The following is a 23,345-nucleotide window of genomic DNA, read 5'->3' as shown; positions in this document are numbered from 1 at the left end:
AAGATAAACAAACTTTGGTTATAACACTGCATGTGCCCACAGATTGGTATTTGTTCAGTTTTCACCTTTGTCTATGTGACTAGTGTGTCTTATATTCAGATTATGGAAATGAACAATATAGAAGGAACCAAAGGATGAGAAATATTCCATGTGCCTATCAAGTAGAAACCTGTGGAGCAAGAAATGGCTGCGACCCACAGTTACTTTTAGTATGAACATTCAGAGTCTTACCGATAGCAGTTGTTATCAAATTTGTTATAACTGGAAAATGCAATTATAACTCCAAATCCAGCACCAAGGGAATAAAAGATCTGAGTTGCTGCATCGATCCAGACCTGCAGACACAAGGGAAGTGTTCCTATAATTCATCAAGCTCACAGAACATTTCAAGAGAATTTCACACTCTCATGAGCAAAAATTTACATTGTTCTTTCAACAATATTTAATATTTTTCATATGAAAGTTTTAAAATATCATTTCAATAGCTTTACTACTGTCAATGTTAACATTTTTTCAGCACTGCCAATCCATTTGAGATGCCAACATTTTATTGCTGATCGACATCACCAATTGCTTCATTTTCATTCAAGTTCAAGCATTTACTTATATTTAAACATGGTAAAAAGAGTCAGGAGATACATGGTGATACGTGAGTTGCAAACTGACAGTTCACATCTGGCCTTGCATATAATTCCTCCCCTTATTTCCTTTCTAATGGTTATTAAGGCCAAATGCGGAATGAAGTAGCAATAGTGAAAAGTTAATGGATTTAGAAAATTAGAAAATGTCCTGTAGAGGGTGCTATTCTGTCATTGGGGATAAGCCCAAACTCTTGGGGGTATAATCTCGAGAGCTTGATTTTGCACCCGGCGGTCTAATATGTGATGCTTGACATACTCCCTCTCACCTCAATGAATACTCAAGAAAATAATTAAAAGAAAGCATTCAAGGCATTTTCCAGAAATGAACTGTCATTTAGGAGCCAAGAGTGAAGGCCTGTGGGAGATAACTGAATATTTTCAGAGAGGCAGGTTTCACAGAGTTTTCTGAGATGGAATGTGGTGTAGAAAAATGAGAATGTTTGGAGAAAGGGCTCCAAAATATGAATGTTTATATATTGATGGCAGCTGAAGGACGAGAAATTCAAAGGGTGCAAAAGTTTGGAAAGCAAAGAATCTATATTGAGGGATAATTGAAGGAATAAAGAGGGGTATTCATAAACAAAGGTGATGATTTGGACTTTGATACATTTGGATGTTTCGAACTACTGAGGTTAGAGACAGCAATGTTGTTAGCAAATCAGCGTGTGGCAAAGAGTAACACGCAGAATTTTAGACAAATTGGAGTTTACTTAGTGTGGAATTGGTGATGTAATGTTGGATTTAGAGGTGGAGAAAGGTTAGGGTGATGTAGATTTGGAAGCTGTCAATATTGCACAATTGGAATTCAATGGGTATGGTAACAAGTACCAGAATCAAAATGGATCAAAACAGGCCATCAAGATGGTGCACCACCAGAATCAATCCAAGTGAACAGCTGGTTAATTCATGCCTTTAGACCAAAGAAACCTTCAGAAAAAGCCCAAACGGTTGTACACTGGACAGTACAAGTCCAGAAATGTAGGTGGATGCTACCAGTAATATAGCACAAAATATTATCTATTATAGGCTTGACTATTTCTATAGTTGGATTTATTTAACAGCAAACTAGAAGATTGACTGACATCTATTCAAATCAGATGATATTTTATAAAGTTATTTGCATTCCAAAATAACTATTTTATCATATGTGTGCACAATGCCAGGTTTCTTATCTAGTCCATACTGGTAGAATAGAAATATTGGAAGAATAAAAATCAAAATCAGGAACCATTGACTTAATAATTCTCCTACTTGCATCCATGTGAACTCTCACATTCCTCCACACACACATTCACAGCCTACCTGAATGGGCCACTTCTTATTTTTAAACTTTGAAAATGGTGAAGAATGGAACCTTCCATGTTAATGCACCCTAATTTACCTCCAACTCAACCTGCTGCTGCTTTAAAGCTAACTAGCTTCTGGTTGGCTTTCCAGCTGAGAGGGCCCACCAAGTACAGTAACAAAACCATTCCACTACTATACCTCAAGATGCTATACTGACATTTCATGATTCTGTTTAATGAAGAGATACAAAACAAACCACTTCCTAAACAAAAATGCTCTCTCTGTGAAATGGAAATGTGGTTGAGTTCAGAGACTGGTGTTTATCATCAGCTCACCCCACCTTCCTGTGTGATAACAAATGCTTCAAAATAGGGTTTGATGCAAGAGACCAAATGTGTCCAATTTGGTCAAACAGACACACTTCAAATTTCTTTCCCAAAGATCTAGTTTTCCTCCTCAATCCCAACCCTGCAACATTTCACTCTGGTCTTTCTGTGTGTCGAGAATGCATAGAGTTTGAATCATGGATTATCTGCTGTTGGGGATGGGTTCCCCATTTCCTTACACCATTTGCATCCAGTGTTGTTGGATTTAGATGCACATTAAACATACAGCAAGTTTGAGAGTTTACAAAGAAAATAGAGAGCCTGCTGAAGAATCATTGGTAGTCTGAAAACTAAGTATAATGAGTTTTGAGAAGATTTGTAGCTCAGGTTGAGGTTCGGGATATAAGTTTGCTCACTGAGTGAACAGAGACATGCACGAGAATTCCTAGAAGGATGACATTCCAATCTAAATTCTTTCAACAAACACATCAACTTGGACCCCATTTACCACTCACTGAGAAAAAAGAACAGGAAATGACACCACCACAGCAAATGATATCACCAACCCAAGGAAACCTAAACACATAAACAGAAAGCGGGTCACTAACACCAGTGCTTCACCGGAGGCTCACTGATGATGTTACCGAGTATGGTGACGAAACATTTGAAAATGAACCTTCCAGCTCAGTGAGTAAACTTGCATCCAAATAAGTATAATATCCTCACACCTTCAAATTGTCACTTTTGAGTTGTATTATAAAGCAGATGTTTTTAATACAGTCATTTTCAATATTAATGATAATGTATTTGATGGAGGCTGTTATTAGGGAATGAGAGGTTTGTTCTTTTTCCCCAAGAAATGCAAATATTTTTTGTTGTATGGCATCCAAAGACTGTACACATTGTATACAGGGTGAGTGCCTATGACAAATTCATGGAGTGGCAGGTGTGGGGTGTGATTGGGTGAGGTTGGAGGGAGGAGGCTTTAAACAATGTTAAGCATTGCACTGATGTTGGCAAGACAAAAGCAAGCCTTTACAATAGACTCCTCTGCACCTGCTCTCATTCTTCAATAGGGTTACAGTTTACAATCTGCACTGTGAGCCTGAAACCTGGGGAAAAGGATAAAGAAAATCCCAGACAATGTTGCAAATCAGTCAGGAGTGCAATTTATGAACCACAAATGGCCTGACTCTCAAACACTCTCAACAGCAAAATGAGCAATAGGTTTTAGGAGCTGAAAATGTGTTGCTGGAAAAGTGCAGCAGGTCAGGCAGCATCCAAGGAGGTATTCTTCAGGAATGAGGATTATTCTTCAGGAATCTTCTTCCTGAAGAAGGGCTTGTGCCCGAAACGGCGATTCTCCTGCTCCTGACCTGCCTGATGCTGCCTGACCTGCTGTGCTTTTCCAGCAACACATTTTCAGCTCTGATCTCCAGCATCTGCAGTCCTCACTTTCTCCTAATAGGTTTTAGGAATAAATATTGATGATAGCGCAAGCCATAGGGCTACCTTTTAACTTGATAAATCAAGCAAATGGTTTGCATTATAATTTTCTGTGTACATAATGAACAGGTTATACATCAGCGACAATGTAAGGCTTTTAACGGAGCCAGTGTCTAAATCAAAATTATTGTATATTAAGAGCAAGATAAAACATCCGCTCGCCTTCAAGTCTAATGAACTCAACAGCTGACTTTTGTTTGTACTCTAGATTACTGCACCTCTGAAGGGGCATTACCTTTCCAGGCTGAAAACATCAACAAACTATGTTACAAAGACCAGATGCTGAGGAGCTATTCCATAACATGCTGTTCTCTTGTTCATTCTCTTTCATCAATGTATCACTAGTGCAGCCGGACCTGTTCATGACATTGCCCAGATGAAGCAATTTTCAATATGTTGCCAAGAAGCAAACTGTCAAACAAAAGCAATCACAGCCAATTTGGGCACTCTCTGGAGAAGAACCTCCAGGCCATCACATGATGACCATAATTGTCTCGTGCACTGATTGTAGAAGGGGTTAGTGCCTTCTTTTCAAGTTACGATAAAAATTATACTGCAGGACACTGCCACAGTAAATAGTTGAGACAATGCCAAGGTTCATCAAGTCAAACGCAGTGAAAGATGTAACAGATTCAACAATATTGGAAAACAACAGATAACAACGTTATTCTGGCAAGGGTAATCACTAGATTAGAGAAATTTGGACCATGGACAAAGTACAGCAGTCTGTCTCATTAATTTCTCCACTCATCATTTATTCAACAATGTATTGGCTTTGAATTTCTGTTTGTTGATTTTACTGTTGCAAGTTGCCAAAAACTCATCAAACTAGTGTAAAAGATCAAGGACTTTTAAACAAAATTTACGATAAACATAAATTGAGCTTCATTATTTTGAATGTTGATTTAAAAAGAAAACATGGTTTTAGAAATTGGCCCCACCTTCAAAACTGGCCACAATCTCCAAAATCAATTAGCAAAAGTAAAGAGGAAAAAATGGTTTATTTATTTGTATTTTTCATGACCACTGGTCATGCTAAAGCACTTTACAGCGAATGAAGTGCTTTTAAAATGTAATCACTGTTATAACTCAGTAAGTACAATAATCAGTATGTGGACAGCAAGTTTCTAGAAAGACAAATGTGATGATAACCAGATGATCTGTTTTTGTGATGTTGATTAAGGGATAGATACCGGCCAAGACAACAGGGATACTCTCCTGCTGTCTTTGAAATCGGTCATGTGATCTTTTATTAAGAGGACAAACTTTAAAATCTTCTCCATAGAAAGTGTGGTATTCCGGCAGTATGACTGGAGTGTCAACTTTGATTTTTGTACTCAGGTCTTGGAAATATTGGGAAGATCAAAACCACTTCCTACAATCTTTGTTCATTGACCACAATTTTCATTCCCTTCCCTGGCAACTGTTTGAAGCTTTTGTCCCCTTGAGCTGTTTGACCTCAAGATGAGCTTCAAACCACATATCCAATCCATCATCAAGACTGCTGACTTTTAACTCTATGACATTTTCCTACAGTGACTCTCAAAATACTTAAGCTTGAAATACATCCGTCTTCCATTTTTGAGTCTTCATCTTTATTTGAATATTTCTCCATGGCCACATTATTTCATATCTGTGTAACATTTTCCAGCTCTTCAAGACTTTGAGATCTTTATACCAATCCAATTTTGGTTGCTGTTATTCCTGCAGCTTTAATCATTCTAACTTTGATGGCCATGCCTTCCGCTGCCTTGGTCCTCAGCACTAGAATTCCATCCCTTAATGTCTTTGTCTTTCTACCTGTCTTCCTTCTTTCATCACTTTTCTAACCTTACATTTTGTTATAGTTATTCATCTGCACTAATCTCTCCTTTGGTGGATCAGTCTTAAAATGCAAACTGTATTTGTTCTATTCAATAACTTTACATGCCATTATCCAAAAGAATTATTGAAATTTGAACTTCTCTTTGGAGAGACAGTGTATGAAAATTGTTGATTACATGCAAAGCACAAAGGTTACCTCATTTGCAATCATCCAGTCTATTCAAAGGCGTGCTGCATCACAGCATTAGAGTTCAACAGCACAAGTTACCCGAATACGTTAGATTTAATCTCAGTTTGCACCCATGCATTATATTTCAGTGTGGTAAGCAACATGAATGTTAAATAGCAAGAATTCTTTAATATCCTAGGTCCAAGACTCTTCAGCTGCTCTTTTACTGAACTTTCCTTCATTACGAGGCTAGAAATGAGGATAGTCGGCACATTTGACACTCCTCAGAAATGGAAGTAGTCCCAATCCATATCCAGCAAGACCTGACAAAGTTTCAGGCCCCCAAAACCATGCAATGTCTATCTCAAATGTGAAACAATCTAACCAGCACCTTCAATGGCTTTACCAAAACAAAATCACTATCAAATTCCTAGGAGTTACCATTGACCAAAATCTGAACTGGAACAGCCACATAAGTACTTTGGTTACTAGGACAGGTGAGAGACCAGTGATTCTGCAGTAGGTAACTCATCACCTGTCTTCCCAATGCTTGTCCACCAACTACATACATAAGTCAGGTGTGCAATGGAATATATTTCCTGGATGGATTCAGTTCAAATAATATGCACGCAGCTCAAAACTATCCAGGGCAAAGTAGCTTGCATGATTCCTGCCTCATTCAACATTCATTTCTCCACCATCAATACACAGTGGCAGCAGTATGACTATCCAGAGGATACACCGCAGTAACTCACCAAGAATTCTACCACCTTGAAGGATAAGGGCTGCAGATACATGGGAATACTGTGACTTGAACTTCCCTTCCACACATTATCATGACTTGGAACTAAAGTCCTCACTAGTGCTGGGTCAAAGTTCTGTAAGTCCTTTCCAACCATCATTGTGGGTGTTCCTACACCCCAAGGACTGCAGCAGTTCAAGAAAGTAGATCACCACCACCTTGTGCAAGACAATTAAGAATGGGCAGTAAATATTGGGTTATCTGAAATGTCCACATTGCTGTGGATGAATAAAAAGTGTATTCCTCTGCACAGTGCTTCCAAACCGGTATGCTTTCCATTCCCTGCAGCCAACCCTGCATCACGCTATTCTAAACCATTGCTCAGCTGAAGATTATTTGTGTTGTCAGCCAATGGACGTACCATTTAATAAGGTGTCACGTCTGTACAAGAAACCTCCTGACAGCTTAATAAAGTTTTATTTCTTCTGGAATTTCAGAATTTTGCAAAAAGGTACAATATAACTTTGTGGCATTCCTTCAGATATTCTCCAACACAGGAGAGAAAAATATGGAGACTCAAGTTTATTGATGTAATCTTGTTATCTCCTAAATGGCCTTAAGTGTCCTTAATGTAATCAATTTATAAAAATAAAATGTTAATCCTCTGATACAGAGTACTGAAGTTTGGCTTTCACAACTCTCATGTAGATCATCCAGCCCATTGAAACTGCTCTCTCATTAAAAAGAGATCATCTGTCCCTTTCTGCACCGTTATCCACCTTGGTTCCAGAATGCACCTAACAAAAGTATAGTTTTTCTTGAAATTTTCAATTGATCTAACTTCAACAGCTTTTAAGGACTGTGTTCCAGATTTTAATCACATTTTGGTTATAAAAGGAATTTTGTCATGATCACCGGAGAGCTTTGTTTTCATTGTAAAGCTTATACCTCATATCAAGTATAACCCATTGACAGCACAAGAGTTATTCAGATATTGGCATCTCATCCAGTCAACAGCAACAAAAAACAGAGAATGGAAATAGTGCAAGAAGATTATTATAAGGTAACATAGAGTCATTGAGATGTACAGCATGGAAACAGGCCCTCCAAGTCCAACCTGTCCATGCTGACCAGATATCCCAACCCAATCTAGTCCCTCCTGCCAGCACCTGGCCCATAGCCCTCCAAACCCTTCCTATTCATATACCCATCCAAATGCCTCTTAAATGTTGCAATTGTACCAGCCTCCACCACTTCCTCTGGCAGCTCATTCCATACACGTACCACCCTCTGCGTGAAAATGTTGCCCCTTAAGTCTCTTTTATATCTTTCCCCTCTCACCTAAACCTATGCCTTCTAGTTCTGGACTCCCCAACCCCAGGGAAAAGACTTTGCCTATTTATCCTATCCATGCCCCTCATAATTTTGTAAACCTCTATAAGGTCACCCCTCAGCCTCCGACTCTCCAGGGAAAACAGCCCCAGCCTGTTCAGACTCTCCCTATAGCTCAAATCCTCCAACCCTGGCAACATCCTTGTAAATCTTTTCTGAACTCTTTCAAGTTTCACAACATCTTTCCGATAGGAAGGAGACCAGAATTGCACACAATATTCCAACAGTAGCCTAACCAATGTCCAGTACAGCCACAATATGACCTCTCAACTCCTGTACTCAATACTCTGACCAATAAAGAAAAGCATACAAAACGCCTTCTTCACTATTCTATCTACCTGCGACTCCACTTTCAAGGAGCTATGAACCTGCACTCCAAGGTCTCTTTGTTCAGCAACACTCCCTAGGACCTTACCATTAAGTGTATAAGTCCTGCTAAGATTTGCTTTCCCAAAATGTAGCACCTCGCATTTATCTGAATTAAACTCCACCTGTCACTTCTCAACCCATTGGCCCATATGGTCCAGATCCTCTTGTAATCTGAGGTAACCCTCTTCACTGTCCACTACACCTCCAATTTTGGTGTCATCTGCAAACTTACTAACTGTACCTCTTATGCTCACATCCAAATCATTTATGTAATTGACAAAAAGTAGAGGACCTAGCACCGATCCTTGTGGCAACCCACTGGTCACAGGCCTCCAGTCTGAAAAATAACCCTCCACCACCACCCTCTGTCTTCTACCTTTGAGCCAGTTCTGTATCCAAATGGTAAAAAATGAGGTCTGCAGATGCTGGAGATCACAGCTGCAAATGTGTTGCTGGTCAAAGCACAGCAGGTTAGGCAGCATCTCAGGAATAGAGAATTCGACGTTTCGAGCATAAGCCCTTCATCAGGAATAAGAGAGAGAGAGCCAAGCCGGCTGAGATAAAAGGTAGGGAGGAGGGACTAGGGGGAGGGGCGATGGAGGTGGGATAGGTGGAAGGAGGTCAAGGTGAGGGTGATAGGCCGGAGTGGGGTGGGGGCGGAGAGGTCAGGAAGAGGATTGCAAGTTAGGAGGGCGGTGCTGAGAGAGAGCCCTCCCCCCACCTTGTCTCAGTCGGTTCCCTCAACTCAGCACCGCCCTCCTAACCTGCAATCCTCTTCCTGACCTCTCCGCCCCCACCCCACTCCGGCCTATCACCCTCACCTTGACCTCCGTCCACCTATCCCACCTCCATCGCCCCTCCCCCTAGTCCCTCCTCCCTACCTTTTATCTCAGCCGGCTTGGCTCTCTCTCTCTTATTCCTGATGAAGGGCTTATGCTCGAAACGTCGAATTCTCTATTCCTGAGATGCTGCCTAACCTGCTGTGCTTTGACCAGCAACACATTTGCAGCTGTATCCAAATGGCTAGTTCTCCCTGTATTCCGTGAGATCTAACCTTGCTAATCAGTCTCCCACGGGGAACCTTGTCAAACGCCTTACTGAAGTCCATATAGATCACATCTACTGCTCTGTCCTCATCAGTCATCTTTGTTACTTCTTCAAAAAACTCAATCAAATTTGTGAGACATGATTTCCCACGCATAAAGCCATGTTGTCTATTCCGAATCAGTCCTTGCCTTTCCAAATACATGTACATCCTGTCCCTCAGGATTCCCTCCAACAACTTGCCCGCCACTGAGGTCAGGCCCACCGGTCTATAGTTCCCTGGCTTGTCTTTACCACCCTTCTTAAACAGTGGCACCACGTTTGTCAACCTCCAGCAAATATCTCAGCAAGAGACCCAGCAATCACTTCTCTAGTTTCCCACAGAGTTCTCGGGTACACCTGATCAGGTCCGGGGGATTTATCCACCTTTAACCATTTCAAGACATCTTGCAAGTTACTATAATTCATAATGCAGCAAGATAACCACTAAACAGCTTCCATGCCATCATCTAGTATAACATTTAAAGTGCTGTTTTCCCTGCAAGGGTTATTGCAAACAACTGACTGGCAGCACAGATCATGCCAATAGGTATATCTCATGTACACATATTGCTATCTTTTAATGTATTATCATCAGCAAGTGAGGTGAATATCCAAAACTTGTCCTGAAGTTTCAAACATTTGAGAAACAATGTGCTTTAAAATTATTTGACAGACAGAAACAAAGGCTGTACATCCTGGCCAGTTATTCCACAATTCAATGAGTGAACATCATTCGCTTGGGTTTGAACAATACTGCTTTTTTAGATTAGATGAGATTACTTACTCACAGTGTGGAAACAGGCCCCTCGGCCCAACAAGTCCACACCGACCCGCCGAGGCGCAACCCACCCAGACCCAGTCCCCTACATTTACCCCTTCACCTAACACTACGGGCAATTTAGCATGGCCAATTCACCTGACCTGCACATTTTTGGACTATGGGAGGAAACCGAAGCACCCGGAGGAAACCCACGCAGACACGGGGAGAATGTGCAAGCTACTTCTTGGATATTGGTCTAAATTTCACATTAAGAATAATGGTGAAATTATTAGCATTCATCATCATTGTGGAATATTCAAGACAGTAATTTCCAGCATACACACAAGCACATTTCAAAACAGAATGTAGAAGGTGCTGTTCAGTATGTTTTGCTCTTCGGGCAAAAGGACATTAAGTTACTCTATTCAACTCGTTCCCCACTGAAATGCCATAAAAAGATATAGATGGTGCACTCAACTTTAAATTCATTTTTAACAATTTAGTAAGTCATAATAATTACCAAACAACCTTGCTGTCCCTAAAAGTTTAATTGTATAAACCTAAATCTCTTCCACCAGATTTTAAATATTTGTTGGAGGTTTTTTTTAAATTAACTATTTTTCAGCTTTATTTTTCAGCGTCTTATATCACTCTCTCCCATCATTTCATCTTTCTTTCCCTCCTTTTATTTAACTTTCTGTATGCAATTTGACAACTAAAATTCCAATTTGTATTTCTTAGTTTAGGTGCTGCGTGCCTCAATGTGGAATTATCTATCCAATTTGTCAAAAATCCTCACTGTTGCATACCCTACTCATATGAATCAGAGAATTCTTTAAAGGACACTGAATTGAAAATAGTCTTGTGTAGCTCTAAATTGCCACTCAAAAGCCCATAGAATGTTTGTGCAATCTAAGTTTGCTAAGTAGTGAACACTGTCCATTCAATGCTGATTGCTATATCCAAGTTACTGTAGAGAATAGTGGCAACATATATGCAGAACCTGATACTTTAGGACATTTGTCTGAGATTTTTTTGTTTTTATTTGTTTAAATTGTTGGAATAATGAGAGTAATTATGTTTAAATTAATATTAAATGGAAAACTGATGTTAAACTTAATCAGTTAGGCTACCTCTGTAAACACTTTTGGTCTCCATATTATACAAAGAATTTAAGAGGCTTGCGAAAGCATTTCTGAGAATGCTAAAGAGTTGAGATGTCATGTCTATGTTCTTGTCCAACAGGTATGGAAGCTGTTTAATGGTTATCTTGCTGCATTATGTATTATAGTAGCTTGCAAGATGTCACCTTTAAATAATCTTCTTGCACTTTTGGATGTCTTTAATAAATTAGTCCTGCCTTTGCCACTGAGCATGCTCAGCTAACTGACAGCATTATGTCCAAGTGCACAAATTAACAGAGAATGCAGCGAGCAAATCACAAAGCAATTTTTTTTATCAACCACTGTGTTGTCCACAATTAGTCAAAAAAAATTAATTCTCGGAACTATTTATGGAGCGTGTGGCACAATCTCAAAACACAACCAAAAACACATTGACTCGTAGTAACTGCAATAAATCTGCACTGGGAACCGACTCAGTAGTCTTACACAAAAAGTTAAGATGTCACAAGATCCTCCATTGTAATTTTTAATCTTCCATTTCTGAAGCTGAATATTACAGAATGATGTGATAGGATGCTAAATTTTGCTATATCAAGTGGCACAATCACGAACCATTTGTGCTTAGTAATAAATTAATATGTTATAAATGGACTGGATTATCATTGGATTGATATTCAGGTTTCATAATTCATTTAGGCATGACAAATAATAATTATTAGATAATATAATAATCATGAGGCATCATCAGAATTTTACATTAATGATTTGTAATTTCTAGGTATTTCTACAAACTAGCCATGTGTTATTGCAGAGTGTAAAGTCATTTATATTGAAATTACTCTTGTTTCCATTGGTTTCTTGTTTGTTACCTCTGAGCTGAAGTGAGCCAGGGATTTTTTTTTTCAAACGCTGTTTCATATTGAATTGATCTTTTGAAGAGATTACCTGAAGGCAGATTCTGAAAATGTGTTGCTGGAAAAGCGCAGCAGGTCAGGCAGCGTCCAAGGAGCAGGAGAGTCGACGTTTCGGGCATAAGCCCTTCTTCAGGAAGGTGTGCCAAGCAGGCTAAGCTAAAAGATAGGGAGGAGGGACTTGGGGGAGGGGCATTGGGAATGCGATAGGTGGAAGGAGGTTAAGGTGAGGGTGAGAGGCCAGAGACGGTGTGGGGGTAGAGAGGTCGGGAGGAAGATTGCAGGTCAAGAAGGCAGTGCTGAGTCCAAGGGTTGGGACTGAGATAAGGTGGGGGGAGGGGAAATGAGGAAGCTGGAGAAATCTGCATTCATCCCTTATGCCCATTCCTAGGTGGAAGATAAGGCACTCTTCCTCCATGCATCGTGTTTCCATGGTCTGGCAATGGAGGAGGCCAAGAACATGCATGTCCTTGGCGGAGTGGGAGGGGGAATTAAAGTGTTCAGCCACGGGCAGTTGGGTTGGTTGGTGCGGGTGTCCCAGAGGTGTTCTCTGAAACGTTCCACATGTAGGCGGCCTGTCTCCCCAATGTAGAGGAGGCCACATCGGGTGCAGCAGATGCAGTAAATGATGTGTGTGGAGGTGCAGGTGAATTTGTGACAGATATAGAAGGATCCCTTGGGGCCATGAAAGGAAGTGATGGGGGAGGTGTGGGCGCAAGTTTTGCATTTCTTGCGGTTGCAGGGGAAGGTGCCGGGAGTGGAGGTTGGGTTGGTGGGGGGTGTGGACCTGACGAGGGAGTCGCGGAGGGAGTGGTCTTTCTGGAACGCTGATAGGGGAGGGGAGGGAAATATATCCTTGGTGGTGGGGTCTGTTTGGAGGTGGAGGATATGACAAAGGATGATATGATGTATCTGGAGGTTGGTGGGGTGGTAGGTGAGGACCAGTGGGGTTCTGTCCTAGTGATGATTGGAGGGGCAGGGTTCAAGTTCGGAGAGGCGGGAAGTGGAGGATATGCTGTGGAGAGCATCATCAACCACGTCTGAGGGGAAATTGCGGTTTTTGAAGAAGGAGGCCATCTGGGTCATTCGGTATTGGAATTGGTCCTCCTGGGAGCAGATACGGCAGAGGCGAAGGAATTAGGAATATGGGATGGCGTTTTTACAGGGGGCAGGGTGGGAGGTGGTGTAATCTAAGTAGCTGTGGGAGTCGGTTGATTTATAGTAAATGTCCGTGTTGAGTCGGTCGCCACCAACCCAACCTCCACTCCCAGCACCTTCCCCTTCAACCGCAAGAAATGCAAAACTTGCGCCCACACCTCCCCCATCACTTCCCTCCAAGGCCGCAAGGGATACTTCCATATCCGTCACAAATTCACCTGCACCTCCACACACATCATTTACTGCATCCGCTGCAGCCTCCTCTACATTGGGGAGACAAGCCGCCTACTTGCGAGACGTTTCAGAGAACACCTCTGGGACACCCTCACCAACCAACCCTACTGCCCTGTGGCTGAACACTTTAACTCCCCCCCCCCACTCCGCCAAAGACATGCAGGTCCTTGGCCTCCTCCATTGTCAGACCCCCCATGGCAACACGACGCCTGGAGGAAGAGCGCCTCATCTTCTGCCCAGGAACCCTCCAACCATAAGGGATGATGCAGATTTCTCCAGCTTCCTCATTTCCCCTCCCCCCACCTTATCTCAGTCCCAACCCTTGGACTCAGCACCGCCTCCTTGACCTGCAATCTTCTTCCCGACCTCTCCACCCCCACACCCTCTCCGGCCTATCACCCTCACCTTAACCTCCTTCCACCTATCGCATTCCCAATGCCCCTCCCCCAAGTCCCTCCTCCCTACCTTTTATCTTAGCCTGCTGGACACACTTTCCTCATTCCTGAAGAAGGGCTTATCCTGCTCCTTGGATGCTGCCTGACCTGCTGCGCTTTTCCAGCAACACATGTTTCAGCTCTGATCTCCAGCATCTGCAGTCCTCACTTTCTCCCTGAAGGCAGACTCTGTCAATGTTTATCTGTTCAATACACCATTCCCCATTTCTTAGATAGAATGCTTTATAAAACTGTTTTTTTAAGATTAAACTACTTACAGGATGGAAACAAGCCCTTCAGGGCCTGCCACTAGTGCACACTGACCCTCCAAAGAGCAACCCACCCAGACCCATTCGCCTACACCTACACCTAACACCACAGGCAATTTGCATGGCCAATTCACCTAACCTGCATATTTTGGACTGTGGGAGGAAACCAGAGCACGCAGTGGAAACCCACGCAAACTCCATACGGATAGTTGCCTGAGCGGGAATTGAACCCAGATCTCTGACATTGTGAGACAGCAGTGCTAACCACTGTGCCACCGTGTCACCCTCATAACAGTGAAATGGGTAGAATGGGTATTAAAACTGCTCCCACCTTCATAATCATTTTCTACTAACTGAGCTGCTTTGAATATTTCATTTGACAGAAAGTTTAAAATGAAAGTCTGACATTAAATCAGAAACTGCTAGAAATACACAATCATTTTATTGATGGTATTTTTCTTCACATCCCTCTATTGAAGGTTTCTCCTGGACTGTGAGTTTCTGGTGCTGAATGGCCAATGTACACTTTATTCATATTTAAGTTTTAAAATATACTTGTTCAGGATACTATTGAGTATTAGAGTTGTCAGCGTGTAAACATAAGATCACCTTGTTATAATGCCTTTCAGCATAAACCTACAATGGTACAGCTAAATCAAATATATTCCTGCCTCTAAGCTTCAGAAACTGATTTCGAAATGTAAAATGTGTTTACAACAAGTTATTTGGTTATTTTATCAGTGTAATGTTGCCTTAATGAGCCATTTGTAAGATCAATACTATTCTGGCTGGCAAGACTATGCTTTTCTCCTATGGCCTTGGCTAAAGAGGTATTCCTATGTCTAGAGGCAAGGGAGCAAACTGCATCGGAATAATTGGAACATTGGAAAAGCAAAACCAGCTGCACTTTTGAAGTGCCAGTAAGTCTTTTATTTTTGTAAGTATATTCACAGTTTGGAAAATCTTATGAAGCATCAAGTGACATAGGAACAAAATCATGTGTGTAACTATTAATAGAATGGACAATGAAATGTGACAGTATAATTCCAAGTCTGAAGTTAATAATCTTTAAATTGCTGTTTATCTTTCATAAATGTTCTTAGCAAAGCAAATGGGGCCAGAATTTGCTTTCACAACAGTGACAAACTAATGCCAGTCATTATTATTTATAGCAACTGGTGCAGCAACTTCATGCAAGAAACAGATGTGTGGCTAACCATGAAGATCCAAACGTTGCTTCGTGAAAATAGCATCTTGTCCTTCCATCTCTCAATTTTTCAATGTAAGAACTTGCTGTATTTGTCCATTAGTTGCACATTAAACTTGTCACAGACAATTAGGTCCTGTCATTACAAATGAACGTACTCATTTACTGATGTGGTAATTTGTAATTGTTACCAATCAATCTCCTTGGCACTAAAAGTTAGCTGTTATAAGTGTGCAGCAAAAGGGACAGATTTTCATGGAAGACTCAGAAATCAGGAGTCAGGATGTGAGGACTGATGGATTTGGAGCCACCACTTCCCAAGACAGGTGAGAACAGAGGTGGGATGGATGTCAAGCCTGACTAATTAGCACTGCTTTAATTCACTGGGACATCGGTCATGTGCTGTGGGGAACTGTTGACCCTCAAGCTTTCACCCACACCCACTCCATATCCCCTCAATTACCCAATGGTTTTCCCGTAGTCCATATTCTTCATCCAAATCTGCCTCCATTTCCTCCCATTCAATATCTCTCTATGGACAAAATGCATGAGTCCTATGTAACAATGCTGAAGAGCCTTTGAAGTGCCATGAAATAAACAATCATCTCTTAAAACACCACTTTAAGACTGTTCCTCTTACATGCTCAAAAACATTTCAAATACACAGACATTCAAACACCCCCTTAAAAAAAAACTCTTTCCTTTTAAGTGTTCATAAACCTGTCAAACAGTCATTGAAAAACACCTTAGTCCTAAGAATAGCTTATAAAACCATTATCAAAGCAAAGGTCACAGACTTTTTCACAGCTGTGCGAACAACCCTTGTTGAGCAAACTTCCTTCGTAGGATTTGGAGCTATGTCAAGCATCTATCCTTGTATTCTAGTACACAGCTATATCAAACAAATCCTCCAGAACTCACTTCAACTGTATATTTGACGTTCTCTGAATAATGAACATCTGTTCCTTCTTTCAAAGGCTCAACAAATGAACTATAACAGAAAACTGTTCAAATACTTTTAAAAGACTTAATTGGTGTAAAACTTAAAGAACAGAGCACACAGCGCACATGAATATTTGATTCTACATACACCTGAATGTAGAAGAGTACTAGAAAAAGTAACATTTACACAGTGCTGATCAATTTAATGGTTAAATACTTTCCAAAGACAGAGGCCTACAATCAATCACTGCATTAAAAGCATATCATATAGAATCTAATTATGACATTTGAAATTAACAAGACCTTTTAAACTCACCTGATAAAAGATCCAAATCCCACACCAGACATGCTCCAAAGTTTATGAGCTGTCTGACTTGATGGGTTTTGTATAAGCTTCAGGCATCATTGGAAACTCAGGAAAATTCAAAACTGAAGTAAATGTTTAAAAGACTGAACCTGATGTCACTTGAGGGTACATCATGTTTCATCTGCCATAATTCCTGCACTAATCAAAACAGAGGCTGTCAGAAATCTAATGGGGAATTTGAGGTTATGTTTACCATTGCCTCTGCTTTTGATTACCGAATGGAGGTTTGCCATTGCAAAACCCGGTCTCGATCTTTCTTATTGAGGTTTTAAAATTAACACATTTTACTTATTTTTCTCACTTGCCATTTTCTATCCTGTCTCGATTGATCTAATTTTTCTTTGTCTTGCTTCCTATTTCTTCCTACACTAGACTTGTCACTTAAATTACTGGTTTTACTTGACACCTCTTTCTCAGTTCTTTCTGGTTTATTTTATCTTTCAATCTGATCAATTAAGGAGACATCCTCTTGCTTGCTCTGGTGATATTTTTTGAGTGGTGGATGAAATGCATCTTTACTTTAATTAAAATGGTTACATCCATTGTGTACTTGAAGAACTTACAGAAACAGAAACTGCCAAATGTTTCTTTTCTCTGTTTTATCTTTTTTGAACTGAACACATAATGCTACTAAAAGGCTTCTGAGTCATCTGAAACTACTTGAATAAGACAAAAGGGAATATTGTTGATTACAGGGGAAATCTAGTGACAGTACCAATGTTAACTTAACATTATTATTAAGTCTGTCTAGGAAAAGGCGAATAATATATTTTGTTTTTAACTAACTACCACAGTTACTGCAGCAACAACAAAACACTGTGCTCATGACTACAGAGCTGCCAATTTCTAAAAATGCATTTTGCCAAGATTGGCAGGCAGATTAGAAAAACTTGGCTTTCAATCTTTCACCCATCAATATCCTGTTCAGCTGACAAATTAACACCATACCCATTTATGAATTGGGATTTTTACTTCCAGTACAACAATTATAATTTATCTAAAATATTTTCAGCTTTCTAGAATGGACTGATTGGTTGCTGTGACACTGAGCTCTCAATCCTTATAACCTCTAGTCCTCTGACAATTGCACTGCAGCTTGATATCACGCATTCCCTTCATTGAGGTATCAAATTTTTATTTTAACTATGAAAGCTTTAGGCAGTTTCTAATTCCCAGATCTTATTTGCATCCCAACCGCCAGATACAAACTCAATACATGCAATCCTGCACACTCTTTGACACAGGTCATGTGACATAGTGGGAGTCAGAACCTCTGGGTTTGAGCCCCATCCCAGGACAAAATGTCCAGGAACGAGACATTCATAACATGGCCACACAGATTGATTACTAACCTGACTATCCTCCCAAAACACAAAGGGCAGTAAGAGTTGGAGAGATTCCTGATCAATTACTTGATGGAAAGGAAATTGAAACCATTGCCATCAATACCATTGTCAATTCCCAATAAACTTTGATCCAGCACATATTCCATGTTGGAAGTGATTGCACGAAGGCAAAGTTAAGTGCGAGTGAGAAAATTATTTTAATTTATGTGGAAGCATAAAAGCAACACAAACTTTCAAGTCTTGCAAGATTCAGGATATCCGTCTACATAAACTCTTCAGTCAAAGAAATGCGATGCAGTTCAGTCTGCAGAACCGGTCAATGCTTTTGCGTATGCAGGACAGCCTAAAGCAATGATGGCAGACGTCTGGAGACCCTTAAATGTTTGTTGTGCTTTAAATGCTTCTGTTAACCATTCACCCTTTAAAGTAAAAATTGTTAAAGATGCTTTTAAGCATGAATGAAGAAAATGTAACTGTCATTGAAATGTACACAAAACTTACATTTAAACATTATGAGTGAAACAAATGTATTGGTCATTTATAAAAAGATGTGCACAGAATATTTACAAATTACTCCTGTGCTTCACAGAAGCAAAGATAACATACTGAATTTCACACAAAATGTAGCATATAAGATCAAAGGGCATTGAATTTCAGATGCAATATTAACATAAGGCTCTACTTAAAATGAGTCAATTGCAAATCTACTTAGTCTTTTTATGTTCCTCATGAAAAATGGACAGCAATCTACCTGTGCTTCTTTCAGGCGCTCAAAGTCAATGCTGAGGTATGCCTTGATTCCATCCAAAGCACCTGGTAATGTGATTCCATGGATTAGCAATACAAGTAACACCATATAGGGCATGGTCGCTGTGATCCATACCACCTGCCAATGAAACAGAAACAATGGTTGCATTTTATTCCATATTGATCTCTTTTCTAATTCATAGAGTCAGAAAACTGAGCTAATGCCATGATATTTCAGCTTTCCAACTGATTTTTCACCGAGATATGGAGAACTAAACATTCATTTGAAACTTTAAAACAAATAATAGAATCCAATCTATGACAGTATATATGTTACACATCTTTCTCAATACAGTAGCGATATACACTTAAAAATGATAGATAAGCTGTCATTCAGCCACCATCTGGGAGAGATAATGTGAAGCTGGTGTAATATAAATTCAATAAATTTAAAAAGTTGGATAATAAAGGAAAGTAGATTAATGGTGACCAGAAAGCTATTGTCAATTGTCGTAAAAAAACGATCTGGTTCACTAATATCCTTTAGGAAAGGACATCTGCCATTCTTACTCAATCTAGCTAATACATGACTCCAAACTCACAGCAACAGGATTGACTCTAAACTGCCCACTAAAATAACCTAGCAAACCACTCAACTCAGTTACAATTAGGAAAGGACAATAAATGCTGGTCTTGCTAGCAACAAGCACATCTCATGAAAGAATAAATAAAAACTAAATAAGACAACATTAATATTTATGATAAAAATTAAGTCCAAACATTAGACAAAAACACTGCAAAAGGCTTCCGTATTACCCTCAGAAATAATATTTCATATCACATCACAGGTAGATATTTTAGATTTGTCACAATAATAGTACAACTGCAGTACATCAAACCAGTTCTGTAAGCCTCATACTGCATAGGTAGTGCATGGACCTTTCACAAGAAGAGGCAGCTTTTTGCAGCTATCCATGTTGACACAAAGTATAGCAGTTTCATGTTTCCTGCATCACTTTTTACCATTACACAGCTCATGTTCAAATATTAAACAGCAATCTGGTAAGAAGTGGTAAAACAGTCTGCTTTCATCCACATTTTAAAATATCTCTTGGTGCATATTCCTTTAGGATGTAAGTGAGATATTGTGTATTCAATGGTTTTGCATTCCAGCATAGTCTAATTCCACAGTCATACAGTAGGCGTGGATGAGTTCCACTAATCTCGGGTTAGCAGTCAGAACTCCAACTTATCATGTGAGTCCATCTATTGGATTTCCTATTTTTGCCAGCAACTTCTCCCACAAAGAGGTTTATCTAGATTTGACTCATTGTGATTGCTTGCATATTTGCTCTCCTTCCCTTAATGAGCAATATAATAGTCATTACTTTATCATTCCAGATGGCAGGGAATAGGATTTTCTTTCACTATCTTACTAAAAACTAAGAACCAGGTGCAGGAGTAGGCCATTCAGCCCATTGAGTCTGCTCGCCATTCAATAAGATCATGACTGATCTTTTTGTGAATTCAGAAACACTTACCCATGCCCTCACTGTATCCCTTAATTCCGTTATTGTTAAAAAAAACTATCTTAGCTTTAAAAACATTTACTGAAGTGGCGTCAACGACTTCACTGGGCAAAGAATTTCATAGATTAACAACCCTCTGGGTGAAGAAGTTCCTTCTCAATTCAGTCCTAAATCTGCTCCCTCTAATCTTGAGGCTATGCCCTGCCAGAGGAAACATCCTCTCTACTTCTATCTTCTCTACTCCCTTCATAATTTTTCTGTAAGATCCCCCCCCCACCCATTCTTCTAGATTCCAATGAATATAATCCCAGTCTACTCAGTCTTTCTTTATAAGACAACCCCCTCAAGATTAGATTAGATTAGACTTACAGTGTGGAAACAGGCCCTTCGGCCCAACAAGTCCACACCGACCCGCCGAAGCGCAACCCACCCATACCCCTACATTTACCCCTTACCTAACACTACGGGCAATTTAGCTTGGCCAATTCACCTGACCCGCACATCTTTGGACTGTGGGAGGAAACCGGAGCACCCGGAGGAAACCCACGCAGACACGGGGAGAACGTGCAAACTCCACACAGTCAGTCGCCTGAGTCGGGAATTGAACCCGGGTCTCAGGCGCTGTGAGGCAGCAGTGCTAACCACTGTGCCACCGTGCCGCCCACTCACTGTGCCACCGTGCCGCCCACAAACTCCGGAATAAACCTAGTGAACCTCCTCTGCACCCTCTCTAGTTCCAGTATATCCTTTCTCAAATAAGGAGAACAAAACTGCACACAGTATTCCAGGTGTGGCCTCACCAGCACCCTATACAGTTGCAACATAACCTCCCTGCTTTTAAACTCAATCCCTTTAGCAATGAAGGACAAAATTCCATTTGCCTTCTTAACTTCCAGTTGTACCTGCAGAGCAACCTTCTGTGATTCATGCACAAGGACACCCAGGTCCCTCTGCATAGCAGCATGCAGCAATTTCTTACCATTCAAGTAATAATCCTTTTTACTGTTACTCATACCAAAATCGTTTACCTCACATTTATTAACATTGTATTCCATCTGCCAGACCTCACTTAAAGTATCTATGTTCCTCTACAAAGTTTCACAGTCCTCTGCATACTTTTTTCGGCCATTCATCTTAGTGTTGTGTGCAAACTTTGACACAACACACTACACATTGTCCCCAACTCCAAATCATCCATATAGTTTGAGTTCCTAGTTTGAGTGGTGTAATATAGTACCTGCATATTGCTCCCACTGTCCCTGAGACTACAAATGATGGAAAGTCTAGTAAAGGGAAAGAACTCATTGGTGGACCCTTCTCCATCTGTTCAGCCTTCCATTACATATTAATTGAGGCCTCAGAAGCACTGTTAACACTTATCTTCCCTGGCAATGGCATGTAGCACTTGAAGATAGTGATCATTGTGAGACCCCATTCTCCATATATAATTTCAATCCAGGAAAATGAACAAAATCACTATGAAGGGCTCAAAAGGGGTGAAGTTCCATCCAAATCCTCCACGAACATGTTGTGGAAAATCTAGACATATGTCCACAAGACTTCTAAAGAATGCAGATGTTTACTGCAAATAGCTAAAATCAGCCAGAGATTGATAACCTATATTTGTTTTTTTTTTGCTTTAAAGATCAAACTTATTAAATAGATAAAGAACACTATTTGTTTTGGTTCTTGGCTGGTCTGGAATAGCTCTGAGTTTTCTGCAACTATTTGAATGTTGGACATACTGTTTAAACTAGAAGGAGGAGATATAGGCAGAGAATACTACTCATTATGAAACATGAAGAGAGCAACCATGCCTGAAATGAATCAGCTTTCAATCATTTTTTTATGATAACCAAAACATGGCAATGAAATTCAATGGGACCTCCCACTCTGAACCTCCCACTGAATCCACTGCGGGGAACCTGCAACTTCTTATTAAGGTTTCATATTTCCTTGCAGTGAACAAGCTAATGAATGGAACTCAGCAACAGTTTTGAATTGTGGCAATCACTGCAATGTGGAGGGATTGCAAAACATTAGTTAAATACGGATTAAAACTGCAGATTTTATTGAGGCCAACACAACCCAAGCAAACGGTTTGGGAAAACATACATTTCAAGTGATGCTCTGATTCAAGAGGCCAACATTTCAATCAAGGTTCATTGGAAATGAGTATGCCCACAATTCGGCTACAAAAACCATTGAACTGATTCCCTAGCACAGACCCTGAGCCATTTTCAGAGCAGCAGTTTGAGGTCAGATGCCAGCTGCCCTCAAGCAAGCAATGGGTAGCCAATAAACTGAAAAGTAATGGAATTAGAGGGCTTATTAGGTCCCCGTTCCTGTGCCAACTAGAATTTACAGTTAGCAATGTGAGTAGTTCACTTGGTAACATGTACTGGGTGCAGAAAATGGGGGAGGACCACGAATGTTCACATGAGGTGCACCTCCCTTCACCGCAACTAAAGCTGCCAATGAGTCACAGACAGATTTGCTTCTTCAGGGTCATGGTCAGGGAATTCAACCACCCATCATCTCTGATTGCAAGACAAGCCTACTCCCTGGCCATTAATTGGCTCCCCTTTCAAAATGATGCTGGACTTGTCTGTAACACACTTGGAAATGGCCCCAATGTCAGGCTCCCAAGGCCTGAATAAAATCTCATTGCAAGCTGTCAGATCATTTTGAATTTTAGACAACACATTACTATAGGCCAACTTCAAAAGGAACTCAGACCAAATCATGAAAAAGATATTGCTATACTCAAAATAAATAAAAACAGGCCTAGAGTTTTGATCACACAGTGCCCATTTTCAGGTACAAAGCAGCCTCCTATTTGAAGGGGAGGGAACAATCATTTTTTGGTCGCTGTCACATTTCTAGGCCAAAGCAATAACAGCTGACTGGCTATGACCAAACATTTTACTGGAAAATGGCATTCATGTATTAACTGTAAAACTATTTCAAAGTAA

At 40.4% G+C, this 23,345-nt stretch overlaps 1 protein-coding gene across 1 annotated transcript in view; it reads right to left on the bottom strand.

Moving 5' to 3' along the window:
* Window positions 1–23,345, bottom strand: part of slc6a2 (solute carrier family 6 member 2) — a 180,699-nt gene that overhangs the window by 63,828 nt on the left and 93,526 nt on the right. Inside the window, exons 5-6 of the mRNA XM_060838138.1 lie at window positions 18,846–18,980; window positions 232–335 (exon numbers count right to left, since the gene is read on the bottom strand). Coding sequence (XP_060694121.1) covers window positions 232–335; window positions 18,846–18,980 — 239 coding nt within the window. The remainder of the gene's footprint in view (window positions 1–231; window positions 336–18,845; window positions 18,981–23,345) is intronic.

The sequence above is a fragment of the Hemiscyllium ocellatum genome, chromosome 17, assembly GCF_020745735.1.
Source record: "Hemiscyllium ocellatum isolate sHemOce1 chromosome 17, sHemOce1.pat.X.cur, whole genome shotgun sequence".
Classification (NCBI taxonomy): Eukaryota; Metazoa; Chordata; class Chondrichthyes; order Orectolobiformes; family Hemiscylliidae; genus Hemiscyllium; species Hemiscyllium ocellatum.
The sequence above is the reverse complement of the archived record's forward strand: the minus strand, read 5'-3'. Positions and strand labels throughout refer to the sequence as shown.